A 15,316-nucleotide genomic window follows, 5' to 3' on the forward strand; every position below is an offset into this window, starting at 1 on the left:
TAAAACTCTTTTTAATCCTATCTCTTTGCTTCTCTATGCTTCTCCACTTTCATTTTGTCTTTCGAAAAGATTCTCCCCTTTATTCAAAAAAGAAAAGCGACATACTTTAAGAGAGAGAGATGGAAAGAGTGAGAGAGAGAAATATGGAAAGAGAGAGCTGGTAGCTCATCGAGCACTTTTTCTCTGCTCACTATCTGGTCTCTTTATTTCACATGGTATTCCCATCCTCCCAGGCACCTCCATCCACCCTCTTTCTCTCACTTTTTTCATTTTCTTCTTCCTTTCCAACGTCCTTCTCTGGCGTTTTGAAGAAAGACGATTTTTGTCATTTTCTCTGGCACTCTCGTAATTTTTAAGGATATTGTCNTACCATAGGTTTTACGGTAACAGCATTTTTGATATCTCTCATGAAAAATGAGATAATTGAGATCAAAGTGTAAAATTAGGCCGGTCTTTTCTATTAGCAGGTTTACGATAGTTTCGGAAAATTCATCCTTTCAATTTTCAGATCACCGATAAAATTGCACATCAAGTTTAGTAAAAACAAATCTGGAACCCTCAGAGAGTTAATGAAACTTCACAAAATTTAAAACTACAATAAACTAGAATTATAAGTATAAGATTTTTGCAGCACAACGTGTTTCTTGAAATCGCTAACGGTAGGTCACAATGATAACATGCCTGTTTCAAATATAAGCTCAAGAACCCCCGCGTTCAACACACCCACCTTATGAAAATAACCAAATAAACAAGGAAAAGGGAATACTTATCAGAATAATGTCAGTCAAAATGGGGGCTGAAACTCCTACTCAAACTTCCCCCTTTCTTTGAAAATAAAGATTTCCTAAAAAGGGTTTTTGTGCAGAAGACGTCAGAGATACCTCCAGAAAATTCAAGGTGAAAAAGCTTGTCCATTCATATATTTTCCAGATTCACCTGGATCCAGAGTAATCATCTGATTTTGTTTTCAGTAGAAGTCAGAAAATGCAGAAAAGCGGGAAAAATGCATATTACGAATTCCGTACAGTGAAGCCATGTTGCTTGAAGCAACTTGCTTCTTCCAGACAAAAAAGTGTACACTGGTGCTAAAAAAAAGAACGAATAAGACGAAGCAGTTCCAAAAAAAAAACCAAAAAATAGAAGCAGTCTGTGTTTGCACAAGCATTGCTTTTTGGAGCTTTTTTCTGTGGGTGGGTGTCTATAAAACCACACACACAACAGAAATTGTGCACTTCCCGTGAACTTGGAGCTACCACTATTTTTAGAGATTATAAGAGACGAACTACACATTTTTTAGGAACTAGGCCAATAGGAGGAAATAATTATATTCCTATTGTGCGCTCCAGGCGCTTTAAAAGGATTTTTCGAAAGGATAGAAAACCAGAGAAGATTGACGTCAATGAGAAGCTATAATTTGTGAAGAAATGAAGGTTTTTGTCTAATAATTACAGGCTACATGATCGTTGAAAAATGTCAGTGATCAGCTCGATTTTTGTTGTTGTTTTCTGGTATTTCAAATGATGTGTATTGATATTTGAGGTTTGGACAGGTTACGGTAGAATTTCAGAGCTAAGTTTTTGGGTGGAAATTGACCAGGTGTTGGGACAGAGGGCAAATGATCAGGACGTGATCTTTGCATTTCACAAGATGAGAGAGAGAGAGAGAGAGAGAGAGAGACAGAGAGAGAGAGAGAATCCGTCTGATGAGCCTCCTGAAAAAAACAAGGCAATCATTCAAGTTTCACACAGAAAAGCTGGCTCGTAGCCAAGACACAATGTTAGCATGAGTGTTAATGTTTTTTTTTTGCAAAAAAACCGGAAGAGAAAGAAAAGATGAATGGGTTGAGGGGGCGGATCACAAGCAAAAAAAGATGTCGCTTTTCTCTCTTGAAGAGTGAAATGAAAAATGGGTTCCGTTGTCGGCAGAACAATACAACACTATGGTGAAAGAGGATGAGCCTGAGCAGTTCGAAAAAAAGAGAAAGTGCGATGGTTTTTGGAGAAAGGGGTGTGATATAGTACAAAAATGGCATCGGATCAGAAATCGGAAACCTAGAGGGCATCGTCTGGGAAACGGTGAGCATGGGATTCAGGAAACTGCTTACGACGAGGGGATTTTCAAGCTTTGAGAAGAGAGAAAAATTCTGATTGTTCGGCAGCTCAAAAACATCTTCGATGGAGACAACTACCCTGAAACCTGTATTAGAAGCGCCATCCCTTCTATCGTTACAAGCCTCTCTTGGAGGGCTCTTCTGTTATAGGGGTCCTTTTATTTTTACAAGCCCCGCTGGGAGGACCCTTCTAATACAGGTTTTACCGTAATTGGGGTAATTGACAAATCTGTGAATTTTGATAGAAGTTCTTGCGTAGCCTACCAGTTCTGATCGGAGGTTACTTCAAATTGATTGGATTGAATTTTAAAATCTATTTGATACATATATTGTTCACAAATATTTGAACTGAACTTCTTACCCCGATTTTAATGATGGTTCGAGATTGCTGAGGCACATTACCCAGATTCTGATGTCCTTCTTTCTATCCCATCCGAAACGTTTCGACAAATCACCAAAAGTGTAAAGCCAATGGAAAAATGATGTAAAAGTGTATATGAAGTGTACTTTATTGTGCCCCCGTTACTCTAGAAAAGCGGTGGTCCCAACCCTTCCTCGTCTATGAAAAATGCATTAATTCTTCATTGTGTTTGGCAGTTGCGTGCCAATATTGACGCACACAACTAAGTCTCCTTAGACGTTCAATATTAAAGCTCATAAAAAAGTCTGACGAACGGGGTTGGGGAGATGAAGGATGGATAGAGTTGGGGATATGGGGGAGAACAACTAATGGGAATTCATGTACTCGGAAGAAAATTGCTCATTTGGATCAAGTTTCGTCTGGGGATCGAGTTTTTTTTCACTGGAGTTTGTTCCATCTGTTCAGATATTCCTTTTCTGAAGATTGATGGAATATTTGACCAGGTGGTCTGAGGGATAGAGTTTCAGATGGCGAATGGAAAAATGAGACGAACTTGGCATTCGGAACTTCAGGGGATTACCGTAAATGATCCAATAGAAATCGATCCTATAGAACTTTTAAAGCTTAATTATCTCGGTTCGTTCAAAAGATATCAAAAACTTGTCAACTAATAAAATGTTGGTCGCTTCATGAAAAACATTATATCAGTTGAAGGAATTTTGATATCTGCTGAAGGAACCGAGATATATGAGCTCAAACTAGATGATTATTCTAAGGTTCATACTAAATAGACCCAAAATTTTTTAAAGGTTGTCATATTCAGGCAAGAAAAAGTTGCTTGAAATTTTGAAGTATGCTTCTGATCAATTTTCCAGCTTCAAATTCACAAGTATATGCTTTCCCCTCATCGATAAAAATTGTATAGAATTAGGAAAATTAGAATCGTTGCCAGAAATGCTGCGGCTAGCCTTAGCCGGCCTTTGTATTTTTTTTCTAAAGCCGCGACCGACCGGGGCACAACCTTGGTTATCACACAATCTGGAAATATACCAATCTATCGAGCATTCCCCTTTCCATGGTATTACTGTGCTCAATTTAAAAGGAAACTTATAAAAAATCTTCATCTCACAACGAAAAAAAAGAAAATGTCTGCCGTTTTAGTTGGCATTCCTAGAGGATTTTGGAAGGTGCCAAGCGGCTCTGAAGAGGGGTTTTTTTTTCAAAAAGCAAAAAAGGGATTGTGAGAGAGGGAGAGAGGACAAGTGTCTCTGTGACTTCCGTGGGGGTTGTTGTATGTATCCCCAACCCCCACTTTGCTGAAAAAAAGGAGCTCGAGAGGGAGGGAAAAGCAAAAGGAAATGTCCGCCTCCGTGTCCGGAGAAAAAAAAGAAGAGGAGGAGGTCCCTTCTTGCATTTATTTAGCAATTCTTCGTTTTTTCTTTAGAGAAGATCTTCAGGAATTTATTCATTCAATCTAGGAGGAGCAAGACTACTACTATTGCTATACATAAATGACTCATCTGGATAAGATTCCGTTTTGGGTAAAAAATACTTGCGTGGGTTTAAAATAGGCTGAAAGAGGAAGTCATTTTTTAACAGACGCTCACTGCATCGACGGATGGAAGCCGTGAGGAATTTTACGATTACTTTTCTGTCACAAATCAAAACCGTCATGTGTGGCCTAGATGTCTTTCGAGAGCGAGATAATATTGAGAAGACGATGAAGACGGTTTTTTTTGTTGAGAAGAATGAGAATCACATGAGAAGAGAACCCGCATATGGAATGCTATAAATCAAGATGAGCGAATAGACTTAAGGAACATTGTCTAATTGGAAATATTTCATTCCAGACTCACGGATCTTTGATAATGTGGTTGAGAACTATGGAAATGGGAAAAATTTTACTAATCGGATTTGTATTTTAACAATGTCGGATTGAAACGAAATTCTGGATAACGAAAAATTTTTGGATAATGAAAGATGAATGATTTCCGAGTTGATTCGGGAATTTTTATAAGCCCAGCCTGACTAGCTTGATGCCAAAAAATCAGGTTTTAAAAATTAGGACATACCGTAAAAGCTGCAACAGAAGGGTCTTTGGACTTTTAACTTTGAGTCAATTTATGTCGGTTCCTGTCCAAAATATGAAAGCGTTGCTAACTGATAATTTGTTTGCATAATGTTGGGAGTGTTTTCCAGTTCAAAAACTTTGGTATCATTCACAGGAATTGAGCTGGTTGAGTTTAAACTAGACAGTGTGGGGGCCCTTCTATTAAAGGTTTTAGAGTATGTTTTCGGAAATTCGGAAACCTGAAAAACACTGTGTTTCTTGACATTAACTCTCGGAAAACTGGTAGTCTAAAAAACGAAATTTTTCCAAATCAGCTGGTCAGTTCTACCACATTGAACTACTTCAAAATTACAAAAAACCAATTTGTACGGTCTTTGAATTTCTTGATTTCTGGAAATTTAAAGTTTTCAACATTGAACAATACACCACTCCCGCCGAAGAAAACGTCTACAGTGCCGCCCTTTCTGCTCGGTTAAATCCCATCACATGACCAGATAATCGACGAATTATTGCTCCGTGTCTGGGGCTCCTAACCCGTAAATCGTTGATGAATGGGTGACAATGAATGTGTCGCACCAAAAAAAGAGCGCCCCGGATAAAAGGATAATAAAAAGTGATGCGATTGTGTCGTCTCATTATTGAGGATGGATGCCTTGTATTATCATGTCACCCGAATACAACCGCCTATTCTTCTCCTTCTTCTTTAATTGCGGAAACGAAGAGGACATATATAGATAGCGGGAAGAATTGTGGTGCCCCTAGATTTATGGCTTCTCCCTTCTTTTCTCTTTTTTATCGACGACGATTCTATTTCTGATTTCCTTTTTTACACGCTTTTTCATTCATTGATAATTGAAGATACGGGAAGGTTTGGGAGGGGGAGAAGACAGGGTGTGTTGGGAAGAATAGAGATGAAGAGAAGTAAGCGGAAGAGGAGGTGACTAAATCAACAGTGATCATGATTCTGATGACGATGACGATGTGGAAGGTGTCTATTTCATACGTATAGAAAAATAGGGTTGTAGGAATATAATGGGGTTACTCCAGCTTTGAAGGAATTGAAAAAGAAAAAACCCGGTATCAAAAATACTGTATTTTTAAGCAAAATTTTTACAAAAACAACTAGAGATCATTTTAGAGAGGCTAAAAAAAATTCTAAAAAACCCGGCCCGGCTTGTTAAAAGTATGGCATGAACTATTTAATGAAATGTAAAAATCCAATCATTCATTACAAGTTACAAAGCCAATTATGAATAATTATTATCCGTATTAAAATGAGATCACCAAGTAAAAAGCTGCCAAAATTAGCATAGATTGTACATCTGTAAATCACATTTCCTACAAGCACTCCAGTTTTATAAAACTCACTAAACATGGACACACCGGAGGAATCCAACCGCCACTTCAGCTTTCCGTCTACGTATCCTGTCATCTGAACATTCAAGTAAGATCCATACGCCCTGGATCTTGTTCCCTCCTGATTACCGGTTATTCTGAAAAATTTTTATTGAACTTTGCATAAACTTAATTTGAAAACTTACACAGTGCTCAGTGTCTTTTTCCAGTCACTATCGTAGATATTAATGTCCATTTCTGAACTTGTGCTACCACTCAACATCGCTCGATCAACATCTACCACGAATTGCTTTCGATCAGCACCAGTGTAAGCTGAAAAATGATCGAAATGGCTAAATAAGTTTGTTCATATTCATACCAAAAGTTAGATTTATAAATCGATTTGTGGCTTCACTGTTAAAATATATCGGTGAAAATATGAATCCACTTCTCTCGCCGTCCAATTGATAGTAACTGGGAGAAACGGTTGTAGTGAAGTTGAATTGAATGTGACAGTTTTCTACGATGAACGAGAAGTAAGGGTATGGGAATAGTTGTGGCAGTGCATATTGATCTTCTTTGAAGTTTATAAGAGCCTTTGAATCAGCAGTTGGGGGACCAGTTACGGCAGTACACTTGCATTCAGCTCCCTAGAACATGACAAAAGAAATTGAATCTGTTTTTCAATTACTAAAACTCACATCTCCCAAACGCATTTTGTTCAACACCAGCTGTCCTGCGTCCTTCGCAACAATCGTAACTCCAACTTTCTGTCCATGTTCTGCTGCAACATTTATATTTTCTATGATTTTATCAACTGTGACTCCAGCAAAATGATAATATCCATTGAGGTTAGCGGAAGGATTTAAAATCACTGATGAATGTGACACTTTTTCATCTAAACCGATAAAGTTATCACGTTTGAAGATGTGTTGAAATTGGTTAGAGTGTAGTCAACAAGTCTTTTGACTGTTTTCGGCTGATCTAAAAATCCATCAACTACGAAATAATTGTCGAATTCGTCGACAATGTAACCAGAGCGGGCAAGTGTCAAAATTATCTGAAATTCCAAATATTGTGGACTGAAAAATGAACTGCACAAACCGGTCCATCAGCGGAGAGAGTAATTGGTTTTCTTTGAATACTGTTCAACATCAGATAATTGAGATTTTGGCCTTTTTGAAGTGCTCGTTGTTCAGGGTTTGGCACTAGAGAAAAAAAGAATTATGATAATGTAATGGGGTTTTCAAAGAAAACTTACACTCCACATAAGAAATTGTCATCTGAAACTTTGATGTTGCATCAAAATTTTGAACGTTGACCAAAGTGGATGTTCCAGGGAATACATAGAAAACAACATCAGGATCGTTTCTGGAAACAATTTACATTTTCACAACTAATCTCATCTGCCTGTCTGATTATGGGAAATTTCGCTATAAAGGTTTGTTGGAGTCATATTGCTACGATACTCCACACTTACAATAGTTGCTAAAAATAGAATTTTTAAATATAATGTGGTCTAGAAAAGTTTCATGCCCGGCCTGGCCCGTTACTGTTATAGTTTTCAAGGAAGCACTAAACAGTTTCCGTTGACTTACCTTGTAATTTTTGTAACTGTCTTCTGTCCATCTGTCACAACTATGACGTCATCTACACCTTTTAAGTTATTAGACACTGTGATTTCAGCATAAACTTGTGTAGGAGGATTAACCTTAAATGTTCTGAATTAATCATTACAGACTTTTCTAAAACCAACCGCATATGTACAATTAAAATCAACTGGAAGTGTTACAGGACTATTTTGATTGTCTGGAATGTACAAGCTCTTTCCAGCCACCTGAGTGTTCAAAGGAATCTGAGTACAATCTGAAAAAAACTTTTTTTTCAAAATGAACAAAATTAGACCAACCTAACTGCTCTGAAAATGCAAAATATATTGAAAGTATCACGAATAGAAAACTCCAACCACTAAAGTTCATATTCTTGAAAAATTAGAATAGGAATCAAGATGTGCAAAGTGATGACCTTTAACTTCAAGACGATTTGATTTTTAAACCAAATAAAGGCATATGACCTATCAGTTTGTGAAGCACTTATGTGCTTTCTCCCACCCCACTCGTTTTATCGTTTTATCGTTTTTTTCTTCTATCTGTGGGCGAGAGAATCAAGGAAAGAAGAAGAACAAATTAAAATTTGTCATCGTATTAAAGTCGTTCGTTTTCTTACAGTTCCGGGAGACATCACAATGTGTCATTATTCTGTATTCTGTAGTCAGAAAACGTATTTATTTGAAAATCGTTAAAAACATTTCTATTGTTTTTGGTTCCAGTTGTAAAGACTTGACACAGTGAATTTTGCCGAGCAATTTGTCAAAATTATCGACAAATATTTTACATTCAATTTGATTGGATAAGTGATTGAGATGTCAGTGAAATCCACTAAAACCTTCGATGCACCATTAGGAGGTCCAGCTACAGCTTTTGCAATCATATGCGGTGGAGCCTAAGACTTCAAACATCATATATTTCATAACAGTTTATTCTCACCTCGGTAAAAGAAAAATCTGCAATGACTATACCATCAGAATCTTTCGAGAGCACCATATAAGCTAAATTAGAACATGCCGAATCAAAATTCACTGTTCTATTGGTAATGTCCCAATAGTTATCAGAATCGTATAACGTCATCGCAACGACTTCATCGTAAACTTCTGATTCATAAGTTTCCATAAGGACAACTGCCGATTCATCAGTGAACTCATCCAATCCTACAATGGTTACTGTATTAGTCTGACTACGGTAGCACACTGTTCCACACTGATTGAATTGAGAAATACGAGTCACTGCGGTTGGGTAGTGGAAATCTCCATCGACGACATAAAAGTTGTCGAAAATGTCATTTTGATATAAGGACTTTCCAAGGGTTACGGTTATCTAAAATTAGATTAACAATAATGTATTTTTTTAATTTAAACTAACCGCCTCGTTTGCCTGATATGTTACTAGTTGTCTTTCTTCTAACTCGATTTGAGTTTCATTCAAAGTTTGATAATTCATTACACTGCTTCCAGTTGCCAATGCTTGTAATGTTGGCGTTGACACTGAAAATATCAATTAAAAATTTAAACAAAAATGATTATCAACTTTTTTCGAAAGCAATATTGAGCAAGAACATTGAATTCATCTGAACACTTTTTGTTGTTACTTGAATCATGGTGATTGTGTGAGGGAAGATGGTGAACGTGGATAGAAACGGGCTACGGCTGAAATTTCAGAACTATCAGTAACAAGTGAAATGATTGAAATCACCTAGTGATGACTGTGCTTTTTCCCAAGCTATCTCGGACAATTATAACATCATTGAGTCCTTTGAGCTTGTTTTCTACTTGGAGTTTTGCAAAGACCATCAACGGTGGGTTTATCTGAAATCAGTAGCAAAAAACTAAACCATGTACGTGATATCTTACGACATAGGTGCAATTAAAATTAGCTGGAAGAACCACTGGCATAGTTGCTCCATTTGGGATTTTCAGTTGTTTCCCAGCCACTTGATCGCTTCGTGGAATCGGAGTGCAGTCTTAGAGTTACAAAATACCCAACAAAAAATGAAGAAAACGGTTTTACCCAATGAATATGCTGGTACTGTAATAGCCAAAGCAATTAAAATGGAATTTAAAATCTGGAAGCCCATAGTTCGCATTTTTTTAGAAAACTAAAATTGGAATCTATGATTTTCGATGACGGAAAACCTTATCAGTATTCAATTGATAAAAGGATTACACTTTTGAACTATCAATTATGGAAAACTTAAATTCAAAAAAGTTTATTGTTCTGGAGACTTCACAGTAAAAGAAAATGAGCACCCTTTGGCCATAACAGAAAAGTATTTCAAGTTGAATGTGTATGGCATGAGCCCTCTAGCAGTTGTCAGGTCGAGAAGAAGTTGAGAAGAGTTATTCGGTGGACCAGTGACAACTTGAGCAATACAGGAGGATGTTATTTCCTGAAAAAAGTTTTTATGGATCCCTGAAGAAAACTTTACAACTTACCTCATTGAAATTGAGAGAATTCATAATAATTTTTTTGCTATCAACTGCCAGAACTTGACATGCTTCTGGTTTCAAATAAGGATTGAACGCAACCTTGTCAAGTTCTCCATTGACACTTGCTTGGGAAGTCAAATACTCGAATTTATTGGCTTCTGATACAGGATTCAAAACAGCTGCAGTTGCATAATAGGCGTCAGTTTGGAATGTGACCAATGTGACACGATTGTTTAGGGAAACGAATGGAGCTGACTGCTCAAAGTCAATGAGACGGTGGACGGATGTTTGGTTGTAAAAATCTCCGTCGATGATGTAGGAATGGTAAAGGTACAATGTTGGGTACATAATTCGAGATGTCGCCAAACTCATGGAAATCTGAAATGATGGAACAGGTAAAAATCGCAATCCCAAAAACTAACCGGTTCATTTCCCTGTACCGTTATGGAATTCTGTAGGACGGGATTGAACCCTTTGAGAGTTGCCAAGTTTACATAATTCAGTGCTCCACCAGTTTTCATTTGAGTGGTTGGCCCAACTTTTACTGAAACGAAAATAATAAATAGTCGAGGAATTCTAAAGAGCCAAACCTTTGGAATAGGATACTTGAATCAAAAACTGGGATTTCATGTCGACACTTTTTGTGACCACTTGAATCGAGATTTGCTTTCCGGGGAAAATATCGTAGTTTAGAAAACTGTCACTCCGACTGAAAACTTAAGATTTTTAAAAGGTTTTGAGTTTCTCAAATCCCACTATTTCAACGTTGTTTTGCCACCCAAACTATCAGTGACAATCATGTAATCATTGACTCCTTTTAATAAATTTGTGAGAAGAACGGATCCGTATAAAACTTGAGATGAGGTGATTGGGGCTTTGATCTGAAAATGTTTTATCGGGAATATCAAGATGAAAAATATACCACATAGGTGCAATTGAAATTCGGAGGGATTCTGACGTAGTCCGAAGAGTTTACAGGATACCAGAATTGATCGCCAGCAAAGATATCCGAGTCAGGGATTTGTTCGCAATCTGTGGAGAACACATAAACCAATTTGTCTAATTGTAAGAAACAAAAATTACCGAGAGCTGATACATTTGAACAGAATATAAAACATAGTAAAAATAGGAATTGAAGCATTTTTGAGGCCTAGACTAGTGCCAGAATTGGAGAGCTTTTGAACAGAATGTTTAGGAGATTCTCCCGTTTTTGATATTGTCATCATCCAAAAAACCCCTCCCATGTTACATCAGAAGATGACAAAATGTACTGACTTGATCATTTGTAGTTCAAAGTTTCAAAGGCAATGCACAGAAGAGATGATAAGGAAACCCTAGAAACTATGAATTCGCCCGTTGTTTGACATTGTTTACAATTTGTCTAGTTACTTGTAACAAGGGAATGCCGTTCAAAAAGCTCTTCAGAATGTCCCCTAAATTGCTTCATTTAAAGAAACGAGTATGGGCTTATCCGGAAAAAGAGCGGCTACCTGCAACATTCGCTGAAACTCGAGAAAATCAAAACATGTGAGATTTAAAGGAGGCGAGACAGCCAAAATTTCGGGGGACAGTTCGGGGGACGAAATCGCGCCGCGCTTATGTAGACCATCGGTCGTCAGGCGCCTTCAAATCATTGAATTTCGGTTCTTGTAAAAGATATCAAACAACTTTAAAAAGCAAAAGTTTTTGTCTTGAAAACAGCAAAATTTCATTAGTTGACAAGTTTTTTGATAAATCTAACAGGCAACGAGATAATTAGAGTCAAAGGGCGGATGTTTTTGAGGAGTTTCACTGATTTCAAACGTGAAAATTCAATAATTATTTTAACGTGATGAAAAACATTTTTGTGGTTGGAAAAAAAATCGTGACAAAAAAGTGTAAAAACTTAAATTCCACTGAAAAAACTACGTGAATTGGTATAGAAACCCACGACCCTGCCACACTGACCTCAGAAGAAGTACTGGGTCCTGGGTCCTGGGTCCTGGGTCCTGGGTCCTGGGTCCTGGGTCCTGGGTCCTGGGTCCTGGGTCCTGGGTCCTGGGTCCTGGGTCCTGGAACATCGATAGGGAATCAAACCCGGGTCGTTCGCAATTAACCACCGATGTCGCAGCTGAAGCTGCTGGAGCGGGAATCAGAAGCCAGGAATACATAATGGAAAACAAACTGGATCTGGAGCAAAGTCAACTGCTGGTAGAGGATCTAGAAACAGTGTGTTATAGAGAAATCCGCTCTCAAATTCAAGATAATTTTTTTTCAATTCCTGGAACTGAAATCAGTCAATTCATGCAGTGCGATGATCTACGAGAAACAGGTCATTTGGATGGTTTAGACTGAAAATAAGAAGAAAATTAGTTATTGATCATACCATTTCTTTTAGAAACTGGATTAAATAAATGGTGAATCTTTTGCTACATATTCTTTATGGTTTTCATATCTCCGGTCATGTAAGAGATTTCAAAAGTTTTTGACGTACCAAATACTTTTGTAAGTTGACAGTTAGAGTTTTCACAGCCCCTTTGTTGCAAGTTTAAATTTTTCTTTGCAAAATCACATTTATTCAGTATGTAACAAATCAATAGTTGAGAGAAACCATCTTGATTGTTGCAGCACAATTTTCAGCTACAATTGTGAATGACTGGTGAGTGATGTTTCTTGGAAAATCAGTGACTGTCGAAAAATCAAGGAAGACTTCAGAAGTGGCGGTTGGAGGAGATTGAACTGCTTTCAATGAACAGTCTGGGTCAGAGGTCTGAAAATATTTCTCGAATGAAGGCATATTTCGATAACTCTCACCTTATCCACAGACAGAATTCTGGTATAATCATTCATTGCAATAACATTCACTGCTTGTTTCTTTTTGGCCCCAATTTTAGCATTGATATCCAATTGATTTGCTTGGAAATATGTTCCGATTGAAGTGACCGAATCGTATTGAAGTATTTGCGAAAGGGGTGTGAACACAACGGAGCTCTCCGAAACGGAATTATCCAGTCCAACTACTGTCAAATTGTTTCCAGTACTGATATAATTTTGGTAAACAAATCTAGACATTCTGTAAACTTCTTTCACGTGCTCAAAGTCTCCATCAATCACAAAGAAGTTATCGAACTTATCAGCATCCCATCCGGAGTGAGCTACTGATAGAGAGATCTGAAAAGTATGAAACTATGAAAAAAAAGTTGGAAAGAGACGAACGCGTTCTTTGGCCACCATAGTCTGTGGAGTCTTGTAGGAGTTGACTTGCAAATCGTTCAAAGTGAAATATTTCATATCAGGGTTTCCTAGGTAGGTAACCGATGAGTTAAGCTCTGAAATTTGAAATCCGTGGTTTCGAATATTTGAATAAAAAACAACTAACTTTTTTGATAGAAAACCACTAGTCGGAAAGTGGAGTGCATATCCACACTTCTTGTTGTCACTCGGAAAGTTGTGGTGGTATTGGGGAAAACATAAAATTGCATAACTGAGTTGGAACGACTGAAACATAACAGATGAGAGAATTCAGAGGCTCTAAATTGACTCACGATGAAACCACTGTTGTTGTCAATTGCCCATCTCTCCCAATAATCATATCGTTGTTTCCTTTCATCCCATTTTCCAATCTCACTCGTGCATACACCATTGGCGGTACTGAAACCTAAACCAAACATTTTTTCTCAATACCCAAAAAGTAGGTTTGAATTACTTGGTAAGTGCAATCATAGTTTGGTGGGATCTGAACAGGCGTTTCAGCTCCAGCGGGAATGTTTACAAAATGGCCTGTTACAACTGCACTAGCCGGAATTTGAGTGCAATCTGAAGGTTAGAATATTCAGACTAAGATGATTTCTAGAACTTACCCAATGCAATCGAACTGCCGACGAAAGCTGCGATAAACGAGACCAGTAGAACCAATTTCATTTTTGGTACAAAACATTTTGCACTATCAGTTGAGAAGTTTTTATAGCAGTATTCTTATCACCACAATCGCGGAAATAGTTTTTATCAAAAGAGGCGTCAATATTGAGGGAAAGTATGAAATCATAGTTGACTGCGTAGCTAGAAGAGGAATTGCAGGAAACTCAAAAGATGAACAGATAGAATACTCAGTTGCGGTTTCTCGAAAATATGAAGTTTCATATCAAAATTCAAACTGAAAGAAACTTCGAGTGTTGGAAGTGTTCTGAATAGCGTGCTGAAAAACTAGTTCACACCAAAAATACCCTAGCCGTGAATTCTGCATGGCTTCATTTCAGGTTCTACTCGTCCATCTCATCAAAAGTAGCCTGATAGTAACGTCTAATGACGGCTCGATGTGGCAAGGCATGAATTGCACGAAACCACCGACGAGCCAGAAAGCATTTGTTTTTGCACCGAACAGTTACATTTTCCAGGTTCATGCCTCTTTTTCCTTTACTGATAACTTCCTCCAATTGACTATGAAGGAAAGCTTGGCTTATTCGTGTTTCCATCTTGTTTTCGTTTTTTTCGAATAGTTTCAATTTTCCTTCAATCCATGTCATCCATTTTAGGGACATATTTCTCCATAATCTTCAAGCTCTAGCTAGTGTCAACGAAACTTCCGAAAGTAGGCGTCGTTATCAGTAAATGACGCCATGAATTGATAACGGATTATGCTATCCAAAAGTTCAGAAACCCGACAGAAATATTAAATTTTGAAGGAGATCTTAAAGTTACAGTGACACTGATCAGTGGCGTCATTTGCTACAATTTATGAGTTCGTAACCCAACTTTCTTTTCTCACTGTCTCTTTTTTTGCTTATTTGATTAATACCAATCAGTACGGTCTTGATAATCCGTTCACAAACTGATAACGTCCTTCACAGATTTCGACAACAGAGTGATTTTAAGTTTCAAAAACTAGAAACTTCAAAAATTTCAGCACACTTTATTTATACCACGAAATGAAATAAATACAGTATTATTTGATTGAATTTGAGTCTCGAAAGGAAACCAGAAGAAGTAAGGCAACCATTATTTTGATTGTTGGATAAGAGTATGATTTTTCATGTCCAGTAATGCGTGTAACGGTTCAAAGTGATGAGAGAACAAAAAATAAGTTTGGGACTTTTGGAGAAAAAAGGAATATATTGGTTTCAGACTAGAAAAGAAGCTCTGTAGAGGGGGAAAGGAGAGATCGGGACTTGTTTTTGATGGACTAGGTTTTTAGAAGGTTTTGAGATCAAATAGGAGCAAAAGAGAAACTGATCTACAGTCTGAAAAAATGATAAATGTTCAGGGTTCCAGGATGTCCGTAGGGAAATCCAATTCATGGTCGTGATGCTGAAAAATTCCAATTTTTAGAACTGATATTTGAATTTTTCATATTCACATACCGTAAAACCTCTAATAGAACGACACCCGGATCGTCCACTTTGAGCCTATAATCTCATTTTC

At 37.5% G+C, this 15,316-nt stretch overlaps 3 protein-coding genes across 3 annotated transcripts in view; all 3 read right to left on the reverse strand.

The window, feature by feature from the left end:
* Positions 1-5,811: 5,811 nt before the first annotated feature.
* On the reverse strand, positions 5,812-11,060 carry CBG05703 (the record flags this gene model as incomplete). Its single annotated transcript, XM_045235593.1, has 21 exons — positions 5,812-5,864; positions 5,911-6,035; positions 6,084-6,210; positions 6,257-6,527; positions 6,579-6,647; positions 6,982-7,085; positions 7,139-7,248; positions 7,476-7,588; positions 7,634-7,732; positions 8,272-8,379; positions 8,424-8,810; positions 8,856-8,977; positions 9,021-9,139; positions 9,186-9,298; positions 9,344-9,453; positions 9,738-9,879; positions 9,926-10,297; positions 10,342-10,463; positions 10,510-10,628; positions 10,676-10,800; positions 10,842-11,060. The coding sequence occupies 21 exons, from the start codon at positions 11,058-11,060 to the stop codon at positions 5,812-5,814; spliced, it is 3,129 nt and encodes a 1,042-aa protein (XP_045093173.1).
* A 1,431-nt stretch (positions 11,061-12,491) lies between these two features.
* Positions 12,492-13,819, reverse strand: CBG05701 (the record flags this gene model as incomplete). The annotated part of the gene is made up of 7 exons (XM_002632981.1): positions 12,492-12,668; positions 12,713-13,069; positions 13,115-13,227; positions 13,278-13,396; positions 13,444-13,556; positions 13,605-13,714; positions 13,759-13,819. 7 exons carry the CDS (start codon positions 13,817-13,819, stop codon positions 12,492-12,494), a joined length of 1,050 nt encoding a protein of 349 aa, XP_002633027.1.
* A 1,335-nt stretch (positions 13,820-15,154) lies between these two features.
* Cbr-ceh-48 overlaps positions 15,155-15,316 on the reverse strand; it is a gene marked incomplete at both ends in the record, with an annotated part of 2,835 nt that continues 2,673 nt past the window's right edge. Inside the window, one exon of the mRNA XM_045235594.1 lies at positions 15,155-15,202. Coding sequence (XP_045093174.1) covers positions 15,155-15,202 — 48 coding nt within the window. The remainder of the gene's footprint in view (positions 15,203-15,316) is intronic.

Source organism: Caenorhabditis briggsae (assembly GCF_000004555.2).
Source record: "Caenorhabditis briggsae complete genome, chrIV, whole genome shotgun sequence".
Classification (NCBI taxonomy): domain Eukaryota; kingdom Metazoa; phylum Nematoda; class Chromadorea; order Rhabditida; family Rhabditidae; genus Caenorhabditis; species Caenorhabditis briggsae.